We start from the raw sequence: 13,412 nt of genomic DNA on the forward strand, positions 1-13,412 counted from the left end.
TTTTTATTGAATTTTTTATTGCACTTTTTTTTAAGCAGCAAAATGCGAGTCTGCTTCCACATTTGGGGTGACATTAACGGCACAGAAGCCACAACCAGTTAATTTTAGGTGTATAAAGGTGGCCATATACTATACAATCTGATTGTACAATTTCCGTACAAACACTTTTAAGCCGGTCATACAAAGATTGAACTTCAGCAGATTTTAGCTGAATTTCGATCCAAGTATGGGCTAGCTGATTGTACACAATTTAACTTGCACACATCCAGATTGTGGGGTTTTATTCCTGAATGATCAGAACCACCCACTATAGCCGGCAACACTGATCAATGTATTCTCCCAGTGGGGAAGGCTCCTTGCTGGCAGAATACAATAGCTCAGTAGGAGTAATACCCCATCCACATCAAATCTGTGGTTGGGGAAATCTGCACATTTGTTTAATTCAACCCGCTGGTTGAACAAAGAAAATAAAATTATAATGTATGGCCTCAGTAATAAACAACTGGTCACTACCCCCACCTTTAACTAGCCTCCATAGCAAGGAACACATGCAAAACAAAACCAAAGAAAATTCCCAGGTTAACTCGCCAGCCAGTCTGCAACCAACCACATTATTCTGTCTAATAGTTTGCATTAAAAACAGGGGTTTAGTTAGCAAACATTTGCAAATACATGCGTAAGCTGCTGAGCAGCTCCAAGGCAACACATTATTATCTGCAGTTCTAACCTGCAAATTTATTAGAGCCTCCATAGTAGAAGCACCTGCATTCTAAATGGATACACAGAGGGCAGGTGAGCCTGGAGGGAGGCCACCCCTCCTTAACCACTTCCCGACCCGCCGTACGCAAAATGATGGCCGCGGGGTGGTTGTAATATCTTGACTGGACGTAATAGGATGTCCAGCAGGATAAGGCGAGCAGCGCAGCGATCGGTGGTGCGGTGTGTCATCTCTGATCTTGGTAAAGCGCCTATGACGTAGGAAGTGCAGACCCATCAAGGATGCCTACTAGAGCCCACCAGGGATGCCAACCTGTGCCAATCAGGGATGACAATCAGTGCCCAACAGGGATGCCTGTCTTTGGCTCATCAGTGCTACCTATCAGGGTCATCTTTCAGTGGCCATCAGTGCCACCTATAAGTGCCCATATTTTTTTTTCCTTGTTTAGCAAAAAATAAAAAACCCAGTGGAGATCAAATACTACAAAAAGAAAGCTCTATCTGTGGAAAAAAAAATGATAAAAATTTGGTTTGGGTACAGTGGTACATGACCGCGCAACTGTCATTCAAAATGCGACAACATTCCTGGGCAGGAATGGGGTGAAAGTGCCTGTATTGAAGTGGTTAAAAGGCAGAGGGGACACTGAACATCCAGCATATAGCACAATGGCAGCAAAGGTATCCAGTGTGTTTCCCTTAACCAATATTATATCAGTAACAAACAATGGCCCACTGCCCCCACCAGGCTCACCTGCCCTCTATCTATCCATTAGAATGAAAGTGCTTCTACAATGGAGGCTCTCATATATTAACAAGAGTTAGGACTGCAGATATTAGGGTGCCTTGGAACGGCTTAGGCATGTTTTTGCAAATGTGTGCTAACTAAGCCCCTGTTTTTATGCAAACTGGCAAATTAAGCTGGGAATTTTCTTTGGTTTGGTTTTGCATAATGTATGGCCTGCCTTGAACTTACCAAAACTATATAATAGGAGGACTCATCGATCTATCCAATTCTGGCAGGGCCTTGCATTACAATTGTACAGATTGTATAGTGTATGGTGAGCTTTACAGACTTCCAGGGACACACTTGTCCTGTTTTCAATACTACAGCTCTGTGCCACATAGGCTGTTGTGTGACTGTTCAACTCCTGCACACTTTGTCAAATGAATGATCTATTCAAGAAGGTAAGATCTAAAACAACTGATCAGCAGAGGAAAACACTGGCTATGTATGCAGGGAGAAAAGTGCACAATGACCATGACTGCATGCAACTACGGAGGTGGAAGCAATCTACTGAAGAGGGAGGGCGAGTGCAGGGTGTGAGTTAATGAGGTCAGCTTGTGAAGTACTTCCTTCGTCTTCTAACAGTTTTCACGTCCCTAAGGACGGATAGCAGGAAGATATGGAGGAGCTTTCTTTACAAGAAACTGGAGGCTGAGGTAAAGCCGGCTCTAGAACAGGGATTCTCAAACTAAGGCCCTCCAGATGTTGTGGAACAACACATCACATGAGGCATTGTAAAACTCTAAGACATTCACAGACATGACTAGGCATGATGGGAATTGGAGTCCCTGACCAACTGGAGGGCCATAGTTTGAAGATCCCTGCCCTAGAATATAGAAAAAACGTTTTCTTTTCTGCAACAGTGGCACATTAATGGTATATTGTTATACAGGATTTTATAGCGCCAACAGATTACACAGCACTTTGCAATGTAACAGGGGGACAGTACAGTTACAATACAGTTCAATACGGAAGGAATAGGAGAGTGTGTTTATTGGCACAAGTGGACTTGTGGGTATATCTTGTGTTGATAGGTAGATGTGTGTTCAAGGTAGGCAATTTAAATAGTGTGTGTATCAATAAACTTTATAACCAGTGTATAAATAATTTATGATACCTTATAAAAATGATAAAATCAACCAAATACCATTCACACTAAATATATAGTGTGACTTTGGTGATGATTCAAATGATAAATGTGACAATTGTGATTAAATAATTAAAAAACTGGATTTTCATAAAATCACATATGACTGACAGTAAAATCCATAATTTATAAAATTATTAGTGCAACTGGTGAAATAGTCCGTGATAATGAATAAATGAAATCTTCGTAGTGCTTTTGTGCTCCAATTTGTGCTCTTGTTAAAAGTGGGCAATTTTTGCTTCTTACCAGAAAGCTTTAGGTCACAAAGACCTAAACCGCCTTTGATCCCTTTACAGGATGGATCAATCCTCCACCGAACTTATCCACTCCAGATAGGTAGTTGATGTTCCAATGTGGATCAGGATCAGGATGGTCTCAAGCAGGTGTAGCGGGTGTATCTAAAAAGAAATGGTGGGGAAGCCAAAATATAGTGTAATTCCGTTTTTTATTAAAGTAACAGTAGTACTTTAATAAAAAACGGAATTACACTATATTTTTGGCTTCCCCACCATTTCTTTTTATATACACCCGCCGCTTGAGACCATCCTGATCCACATTGGAACATCAACTACCTACCTGGAGTAGATAAGTTCGGTGGAGGATTGATCCATCCTGTAAAGGGATCAAAGGCGGTTTAGGTCCTTGTGACCTAAAGCTTTCTGGTAAGAAGCAAAAATTGCCCACTTTTAACAAGAGCACAAAAGCACTTTGAAGATTTCATTTATTCATTATCACGGACTATTTCACCAGTTGCACAAATAATTTTATAAATTATGGATTTTACTGTCAGTCATATGCGGTTTTATGAAAATCCAGTTTTTTCATTATTTAATCACAATTGTCACATTTATTATTTGAATCATCACCAAAGTCACAATATATATGTAGTGTGAATGTTATTTGGTTGATTTTATCATTTTATAAAAGGTATCAAATTATTTATACACTGGTTATAAAGTTTATTGATACACACACTATTTAAATCACCTACCTTGAACACACATCTACCTATCAACACAAGATATACCCACAAGTCCACTATATTACCAGCGCCCATTTTTTCATTTGTTTCAACATTTGTTTTTTTTGGTATCACACCATTAAATAAAAAAGGGCAGCAGGTATTCTACACTTCACACAGATATTAAAACCTTCACCCTGATAATTAATTACTCTTGCCTTAATGCTTAAAGTCGCTGACCTAGTAGACAATGCCAACTTTTAAGAGATTCTGGATCTACATAATTTTCAGTGTTTTTCAAAAGTAATGAAGGCAGGTGGTGAACAAAACAGACAGGTAGCAGTGGCAGCCTTGTATGTCACTCATACCAGGTTAACTTTAAGACATGTTAGCTCTTTCATGTACTAAAAAATTACAAACTACCTCATGTTGGCCACTTTGCATTCCTTATATCCAGGTTTTAAATACCCTATACAGCCAAAAGTTTGTGGACACTTGACCATCACATCTTTATGACCTTGTTGACCATCCCATTCCAAAACCATGGGTTTAATAAACTGTTTCCACTTTTCTGGAAAAGCTTTGCAAAAGATTTTGGAGTATATCTGTAGAAATATGTCCAAATTCAGCCAATATAGCATTTCAAAGGTCAGGTACTGATGCTGTATAAGAGTGTCCTATATAATCTTAAAAGGTGTTCCGAGAAAAAAAAAAAAAAAAAAAAAAAAAAAAAGGTATTCAGTAGGGTTGAGATCCGGGCTTCATTGCAGGTCAGTCCACTTTTTTTAGGCTTGGTTCCCACTAGTTCGACTGCAAAGTCACATAACTTTCAGTGCAACTTTGGAGTCCAACTTTGATGTGATTTTTAACACTCTGTTACATTGAAGTCGAACCATAGTGGTGCAGGAATCTTTTCTGAAGTCCAACAGACTTGTGTAGTATCAGTTAAGATAGCTCTCATAGGGAAACATTGAATTTTACATGTCATCCGACTTGGGAGTCTCAAGTCAGATCCCATGTCACACCAGGGTGAATGGAGCCTTAAGGTCTGATGTACACTGGGTGTGTAGACCCGATGCATGGGTCTCTGGTGTAGCTGCAGGTGGATTGCACAGGTGCACCATCCAGCTCCTGCTGCATGCAGCATGTAAAAATCAACCTACAGGTATGCATGAAAGTTTAGGGCAGTATGCGCCCCGGGACAAAAGCCTCTACAAGTTTGGAAAAAGCAAATACATTAGGAAGCTGCCTTTGATGATCTAACACACAATAAATGACACTGTTAGGTGAAATTCAGCAAAAGAAGAAACCGCTTAATACAGTACAAGAAATGACTCCATTGGCTCCTGCCCAGCAGTATGGATCACTTTGAGGAATGTATCCCACCCTATAAGACTTTGACCAGAAACAGAGTTTCTCTAACCCCTTTGATATGAAAGGCAAATTAAAAAAAACATACCTGAAATAGGAATCCCTCCCAGACCTGTGTTGTGTTGAGAAGGGTGGCTCAAGTCCATAAAATTACTGTTTGAGGTTGGGTTTGCCGTGTGGTTCAAGTGCATGATGTTATTGCGAGGAAAGGCCATCCACGGATACCGTGCTGCCTGGCCTGGGAAACTGTACGAGTTATAAACTGCTCTGTGTTGAAAGGGTGGGAACCGCTGTGGTAAAACAGGAAAGGTGCTAGAGACAGAGTTGGCATTGGTAACTGTGGTGGGGTGAAGGAAACCAGATCCTGGCCCTTTGGCAGTAGTGTGAGGAGAGGGGTTCTGAAGAGAGGTGGGGGACAGTGCTGGCTGGTCTTGAACAGACAGTTCCTTCTCTATCAAGTCTGCTAAGGCTTTGCGGGTGATATCAAAGGGATCAAAGCCCAAGTCATCCTCTTGCTGTTTAGAAGAGCCAAAGCCAAATGCAGCTTGCCAGTCCGTAGATGAGGAGACCGGGATTGTTTCTAGATAAAAAAAGAACAAAGTCAGCAACAGGTCTACTTATGTTTCGCCAAACTACTCAATAGCGCTTTCTTTAAAAAAATAAATAAAAAAGAACACACAATCACTTGTATATAGCCCTCCTCTAGTAAACCTTTTAAAAATTGTCTTGATAATGTTTGTGTGAACTGGGGTACCAGCCAAATTAGCCACCTTAATTTTGGTGGTGTGGGAGTAAAATGGTAGTACAGACCTACAAAAGACACAAGACATTCAAACACCATGCAGGAAAACCCAGACAAGGATTTAATGCCAAACCAGGGCAATCCCCTGTGGGCTAAACACTACGATTTTGGTATAGTTGGGAACAGATCTACAGTACAGGGAAACCCTGTCTATCCTTATTAATGTTGTGGTGCCCTCTAAAGATCCAGGTTTTGCCCTACACAGTGGGCATAGCCCCAAAAACTACACTTGTTGCAACAACGTGCCAAAGTGAAGACCTAATGCAGGATTCAATTCCCAAAGCAAATATCACAGGCTCGCCCCACACAGTATGGTCCCCAAGGTAGACACTATAGACACTGGGGGGTTATGGACCTAGACATGGCTAGGTAGCTACGAGTGTTTTGAAGAAAAAAGGAATGGTTAAAAAAAAAAAAAAAAAAAAAAAAAAGGAAAAAACTTAAGAAGAAAAGTCCTTTACCCAAGAACACTAGCAAACGGTAGTCTCCCAGACAGGGTGGGGATATAGGAGCACGCTCCAAGGAAGAGTACTAGCAAAACTTGCCAGAATACAAATCCTGTACTGTATAATTAAGATATCTACCTTTTGTATGAAATTCCTACTGAAGACTAAGTGCACTTTCTATTTGGGGAGAGTCTCAAAGTAAGATCTAAAACACTGCTTCATTGGTCTTGCTAGACTCATGAGATTTGGTGATGTCAATACAGTGCTGCTCAATGACAGAACAAGACGTGGTAAGTCAGTAATCGAGAAAGATCTGCTGCAGGGAGACCACAGGCAATACAGGAAACTAATCCTTTGTCCTCTGCTTGACAAATTTGGCACAGCTTCTGGAGCTCAGTTCTGTAAGGGTATGCTTATTAACAAAAAAAAATAAAGAAAAAGAAAAAAAATAGACTCTAGTGAAGCTTCCGGTAGTCAATGAAAAAAAAAATATATAGAATAGAAAAGAATCCTGTAACGGGGTTGCAGGGCTGAACTGTGCTGTCACTGTCTATGGAAACAGCTTGCTATGGGGGCACTCTGAAGTTGGAGGGGTCAGGATTGCAAGAGACACAAGAGGAGGAAGTTTAAGGCTGCTATGTACAATTCCACTGCACAGAGCAGGTAAGTATATCATGTTTGTTATTTAAAAAAAAAAAAAAAAAAAATGACATTACAATCACAGGAAACATTTCTTCTATTATAAGAAACATTAGGCACCTGACGTGAAGAGGCTTTGTGGCTCTGGAGTTGTGGGCCATTCACTAGATGTCTGTGGGGAACTGGGGAATGGAGGAAGTCCACTGGGGATGGGATTTGGGTGTCGGAAGTTGTCTGAGAACAGAGACTGTGATTCTGCCATGGCATCTTCGAAGGGAGACCGCGCGCTGTGATTTGCTGAACTGGCGGGGGTGGTTGTGTTGGGTTTGGATAAACCTGGCGGAGGTGATGGGGTGTCACTTGTTAATATCTAAGGAAAAAAAAAAAAATAAATTACCATAACGAACAATCTTTTGCAAATAATAACTGAAGAGGTTTACATATAAAGACTGGACTTCCACTTAAAGACCTGATTTGTATGAAGTGACCATTTTAAAGGCTAAGTTCACTTTTCAAAAACAATAAATGCACATTTGTTTGCAGGTAATAGGGTGTGTTTATTTTTTTTAAACAGAAGCCTGCAAACTGTTGCACCCAAGATCAGCAGGTGCAATTTCAGGCTCCTGCACTCACACACACTTTCTTCAGCATTCGACTGTACCTCTGTATGGGCTGTCAACTGGTAGTCTGAAGGGAGTGTGATTAGACAGAGCACGCTAATCAATACACTCAATGTTCATTCAAACTACAAGTCCGTCTGCAATGGAGGACAGGACATGTCGTTTTCTCATTCACAGATTCCTTTGAATTAATGACATGGTAGAACCCCATACAGCTGTGCCGTTTTCAATATATTACAACATGTGCAGGGAGAGGACCCCCCGCCTGCTGTCACATGAAAATGGGAGTGCGGAGGGAGGTTGCTGAACATGTTACACCCTAAATACGGGTGTAACATGTTCAGAAAGGTGAACTCTTTCTTTAAAGCAGGTGTCTATAAACGTTCTAAACAAAGGGCCAGTTTACGGTCCTTCAGACTTTAGATGGGCAGGACTGTGGCCAATGGGAGTACAAAACATCCCAACATCAGTGGGAGTAAACAATCCCTCATCCATGGTGTCAGTTGGAGGAACTGTGCTCCATCGCTAATTTTATTAGTAGGAATTGTCCCCCATTGTTGGTATCTTTGGAAGGAATTGTAGCCTTCATTGGTGTCAGTGAAATAAATAGTGCCCCAAGGGCCAGCTAAAAATAGGCAAAGGGCCGCATTTGGCCCCCGGGCTGTAGTTTGAAGACCACTGCTTTAGAGTAAATGTAAATCCAAACAGAACAGGTTCTAGGCGATATGAAAATGTAAACAGAATTTCATAATTTTCACTATTCTAAAATATGTAGCTTTTCATATGGCCCCTTTCATACTTGTGCGACTTGTCATGCAACTTGGGACTGCAAAGTCGCATGACAAGTCATACGCCATGATTTCCTGAGTACCTTTCATATCTGTGCAACTTCAAGTCGCAACGGCTTCAAAGTAGTCCCTGCACTACTTTGGTTCAACTTTGATGCATTTTAAAGTTCATAGACCTCAAGATGACACAGGCAATGCTTCAAATCCAGTGAAAATCGCAGCAATAAATTGCTGTTAATCACGCGACTTAGGTCACACAAGTGTAAAAAGGGAACTAAAAGAAAATTGTGGGATTGAAAAAAAAAAAAAAAAAAACATAACCAAACAGATATCCTCACTTATGTTGATGCTGCATCAGTCGGTTTCTAAGATGAAGAAATGAGTGATCACATGACTGCTGATCGTGCAAGTTCTCGGCATTCACTAAGCAGAAAGCAGCGACTGTCAGTCACCGGTTCTCTGCTCTCTCCTCTTCCAGTGCTTACTGGCGGTGCACCAGGTTGAGTCAGCTGCCAATCAGGCATCTGGGTGGATACAGATATTGTTGTTGGTATCCCAGCAGAGCCTGGACCAGCTCTGTGACATCAGCAGACAGCGGGCTTTAGGCCGCTGTCAGCCGAATCTGGGTCAAAGGTGCGCAGAACTAAGTGCAATCCTGTGACCCAAAATAGAAGTGAAGTATGGCCAGAAGAGCTTTGGCCATACTTCTCTTTTAAAATAACACTCCCTGATCTTTGTTAAGGCAGTTCCTGTTGTTCAGTTGTGTTCCTGTGCCATCACTCTGCCATATGAACTTTCAATGAAGACAAAAAATGGCGGACACAGGCATTTTCCAGTGTTGTCACCATCAGAAAACAATCACTGACAAATGCAATGCAGCCATTGCTGAAATGCATGTAAACAGAAAGCGGGTGCAGAGGCTGCAGAAGATCAGCCAAGTGGTTACAATACAAGTGTTTTAGCAAAATAAACTTTTGAATTAAAACAGCTAAGGGAAGGGCAAATAGAACGGGGGAGGAGGACTTCCTTGACAGGTGTGCCTCTGTGTGTGGGGAAAGTATTGGGAGATAGGATTATGGACTCTAGTTTTTGCCACCAGGAAATCGTGTATCAAATTGTATAACCCCTCTACCCAGCAGCAAGGTTTATGTGCTCTCACAGGAAGATGCAGCTGTTGTGTGCCTGCCAGGGATTCCCCTTAGCTGTCCATTCATAGAATGTTTTGTATTTTGTGAATTGGTTCACATAATACCAAATCTCACGTGATTGGGTAAGGGGGGTGGGGTGGTTGGAGCAACTGCAACAAGTCTGCAGCTTCAGTATCAGAGACCCTAAGGTCTAGAGTCAGAGCACGGAAAGTACAGCAAAAGCTTTACTTCTGGATCTCAGTAAAACTGTCAAATGTAAATAAAAGATGAGTCCACACGGTGGCATATACTTCATTGGACCTAAAGAGTATGTTACCTCAACATTTCATATTCCCGACAGGTGTATGGTCTACCATGTACTTGTGTTAAAAAGTATCCTGTTCTCCTGTATTTCTTCCTTTGCGTGAAATACCTGGTGACCCTGACAGTTCCCCTGTTTTTCTGTTTGAAACTGGCCTGGATTAATGTGTGTCTTTTATATCTGTCTGGAATTTTGTATAAAAAATATATTAACAGGCTAGTGTCAATCTCAATTTCAAAATCGGATTTTATTGCCTGGTTGGATAATTCCTTTATTCATAATCATGCACATAATAACTTCCATATGTGGGAAGGAATGAACCAGTTTGTCAGAACAAAGCATCATGACTCACCTGTTGTAAGTTATCACCGTTTCCTATACTTAATGACTCGGATGACTTGTCAACAGAACTGAAATGAAAAGCAAAAGTGAAAAACTTTAAAGCTGGCTTACAAAGAAAATTAACATGTCTGTTTTTAATGTCTAAATAGGGCGTGTACATTTTCTCATTATTATGTCATTCATTTGAAAGTGATGTAAACCTTTTATGAGGGTAGAATGGAGGCTACCATTCATGATCTCCTTCTCAAAAAGCTTGTTGGTTGGCTGTCTTGAGCTACTGACCAGATATCAGTAGCCTAATCTGCATATGTGTTTAGAGTCCATGAATCAAAGGAATGAAATCATAGGATTGGAAATATGAATTTGATACTGCGGGTGTATTTGATTGAACCAGCAACTACCCCTTCCCCAAGATACACTACTTACCACAGAGGCTTTCCCCTCCTTGCTGTCACCATACAAACCAAATACTCCTACTGGGTACTGATCCCTTGCGTTTGCTGTGCTCCTTGTGAGCGTTATCAGGGTGCCATTATCTGGAGGTGCCCTGGCGTTCCCATATTTTTCTTTTCTTCCCCCAGCCAGCTGTACTCCTATGGGGGTTTGGTTTTTCCAAAAAATACCTCTTTGATAAACCGGTTTGAAACCAGGCCCACAAAAAAGCCCCTTGGACGCATTTTTCAGTGGCTATCTGGCGTGTAGTAATACACAACTTGATCTGTGATACATTGTGATACACATGTTCCGTTCTTAATTCCCTGAAGAAGGAATCATTTGTTAGATTCCAAAACATGTTGGACATTTTCCTCGCATGAAGAGCTAGTGACCACACACACACACACACACTGGTTCGCATGCCTTGGAATTGAACACAGTTTCCCATTGTATTGTGTTTTTATGTATATGTATTCTATGATATTTTGAACATCTTTCAGTGCATTTTTTTTAAAATGTATTAATAAATACTACTATTTTATCTACTTCTGTACTTTTTCACTTACTATACTAACTACAGCTATACCCAATCCAAATTCCCCTGGGACACCCCCTTTTTGTTTTCTCAGAAATCATAGGATTGGGACTAAGGACTTCAAACTGTAGCCTACATACTTCTTTTATGACAGGTTACCTTTGAACTACCTGGTAAGAGGGGTGTTTTCTCTGCTGCACTCAGACCATCACTTGACAGTTACAGAAGCAGCAGACCAAGGACCTCATCTCTGTCAGCTTCTTCCTCTTATTAACATGTTTCTTGCTAGCACATGAGCACTGCAACACACCTGATTGTTTCTTGTGCCATTTTTTTTTCCTCTCCCACTCTGAGCTCTGCAGTACAAGAGTTTACAGGAGGTTGATGCCAGGTCAAGATCAGGCGCCGCTTCCATTTAAACAAATGCAATAATGAACAGATACAGAGCTACACTAAATTTTTCTCATCTGCCTGGAGTACTGCATAGGGGCCGTTTGCCCTGCCGACATTAAATCACAGAGGTGCGCAGGAACCTCTCAGATCCAGCTGCAGTGTGTCCCCAGTAAGTGGTAGTCTGATGCGTTTCAGTAAATCATATAGTACCCATTTTTTTGTGTCAACTTTGTTTGAACTCCACAAAGTAATACTTCATTCATGTCACTGCATAGAAGTGTGGTGCCTTGAACTGCTGTAAAGAGACATGTGATCTTTTCCTGTATGCTACAGTAAAATGCAGCATGTCTGCATTTTACTGCAGCTCATTGCACTGCACCTCAGGGCTGTGTTGCAGTGTAAATAGAATGCATAGAAAAATTGGATTTTTGATCATAAACCATTGGGTTATACACCCTGCACACCCCATAGGAGTTTGACAATAGGCAGAAAATTCTGGCTACACATATAGCCACTAAGGTTTGTTACAAGCAGTGTCAGGAGAATTTTAACTCCATAGAGGGGTGGGTGCTGTGTTCGTCAATGAACAAAAGAGAAATGGATTTTATGGTAAGTCAAAAATCCCATTTTCTCTTTCGTTCATTGGCGGACACAGCTCCTAATATTCATAAACATTGGGACATCCCAAAGCAGTGTTAAACATGAGGGGTGGGAACAACAAAAAAAATTCCCAAGGCTAAACATTAGCCAACCAGGCAACAGGAGCTTAACCAAACAACTGGAGCCCACCTGAAACAAACAAACAATACACCCACAAAGAGGATCAAGTCTTCTTAAACAGCAGTCTGCAAAACCTTGCGGCCAAAAGAAGCATCCGCAGATGCCAACACTTTATAAAACTTTGTGAAAGTGTGCACCAACAACCAGGTGGCCGCCTTTCAAATCTGCGTCACTGACGCCTGATGGAAGGTTTAGGAGGCACTAAGCGCCCTAGTAGAATGCGCCATGACAGGGAAGAGAGGAACCTGACCCCTGATGGAATAGGCCTGAACCACTGTCTGTCTGATCCATCTGGAAATGGTCACAAAGGAAGCAGATAACCCTTTTCGAGGTTCATCTGTGAGCACAAAGAGAGAGTCTGACTCCCTGAAAGACTCCGTAGCTGCCAGGTACACCCTATAATTGCCCAGGCCACATGAAAGGCAATTTCCTTCAGATGTTTAGACCTGGGACACAGGGAAGGCAACACATCTTCATTCAAATGAAAATCAGAGACAACCTTTGGAAGGGACGACGCACAGGGGCGAAGAGCCACCTTATACCTGTGAATCACCAGGTAAGGTGAACGTCAGAAAACGCCGCCAGTTTTGAAACCCTGCGCACAGAGGTGATAGCCACTAAAAAGGCCACCTTCTGGGACAGTGTAAGCAGGGGAATCTACTGAATATTTTCAAAGGAAGGCTTCTGTAGAGCTGAAAGCACCAAATTAAGATCCCAAGGTGGCAAAGAAAGCCCGCACTGGAGGAACCAAAATGTTGGACACCCTGAAGAAAGAAACGCACTAGGGAGTGTGTATCCAAAGGTCGTTGGAAGAAGACCGCCAAAACCAACACCTGGCCCTTGATGGTACTCCAGGCTAATTTCTGTTCAACCCCCCAATGAAGGAAGATCAAGATCCGAGCCACCGAGAAGGAGCGAGGAAGAACCCCAAAAGGCTCGCACCACGCAATGTACGTCTTCCACGTACAATGTTAGATCTAGAGGCTGAGGCTATGCCGGGCAGGTGTCTAGTATCCTGAAACTTTTCCCATTCCACTTGTCTGCATGGGACATTAAGAGTTGTTAAATCCAATTCACCTTGAAGCGGACATCTCTGATCCTCTTGTTTTATATTAAAAAGTGTATTAAATGCTGATATCTTTTTGCATTTCTACTCCATATGAATACTGCTCAGATGCCACAAAATGTCTTCTTCATAGTATT

At 41.6% G+C, this 13,412-nt stretch overlaps 1 protein-coding gene across 7 annotated transcripts in view; it reads right to left on the reverse strand.

The window, feature by feature from the left end:
• The window catches only part of CNOT4 (CCR4-NOT transcription complex subunit 4), a 218,867-nt gene that overhangs the window by 45,369 nt on the left and 160,086 nt on the right, over positions 1-13,412 (reverse strand). For all 7 annotated transcript variants that reach the window (XM_082255051.1, XM_082255049.1, XM_082255046.1 and 4 more), the window contains 3 exons: positions 10,077-10,134; positions 6,988-7,237; positions 5,069-5,560 (listed from right to left, as the gene is read on the reverse strand). In XM_082255051.1, coding sequence (XP_082111177.1) covers positions 5,069-5,560; positions 6,988-7,237; positions 10,077-10,134 — 800 coding nt within the window. The remainder of the gene's footprint in view (positions 1-5,068; positions 5,561-6,987; positions 7,238-10,076; positions 10,135-13,412) is intronic.

Source organism: Pelophylax lessonae (assembly GCF_965119305.1).
Source record: "Pelophylax lessonae genome assembly, chromosome: 4".
In the NCBI taxonomy this organism is placed as follows: domain Eukaryota; kingdom Metazoa; phylum Chordata; class Amphibia; order Anura; family Ranidae; genus Pelophylax; species Pelophylax lessonae.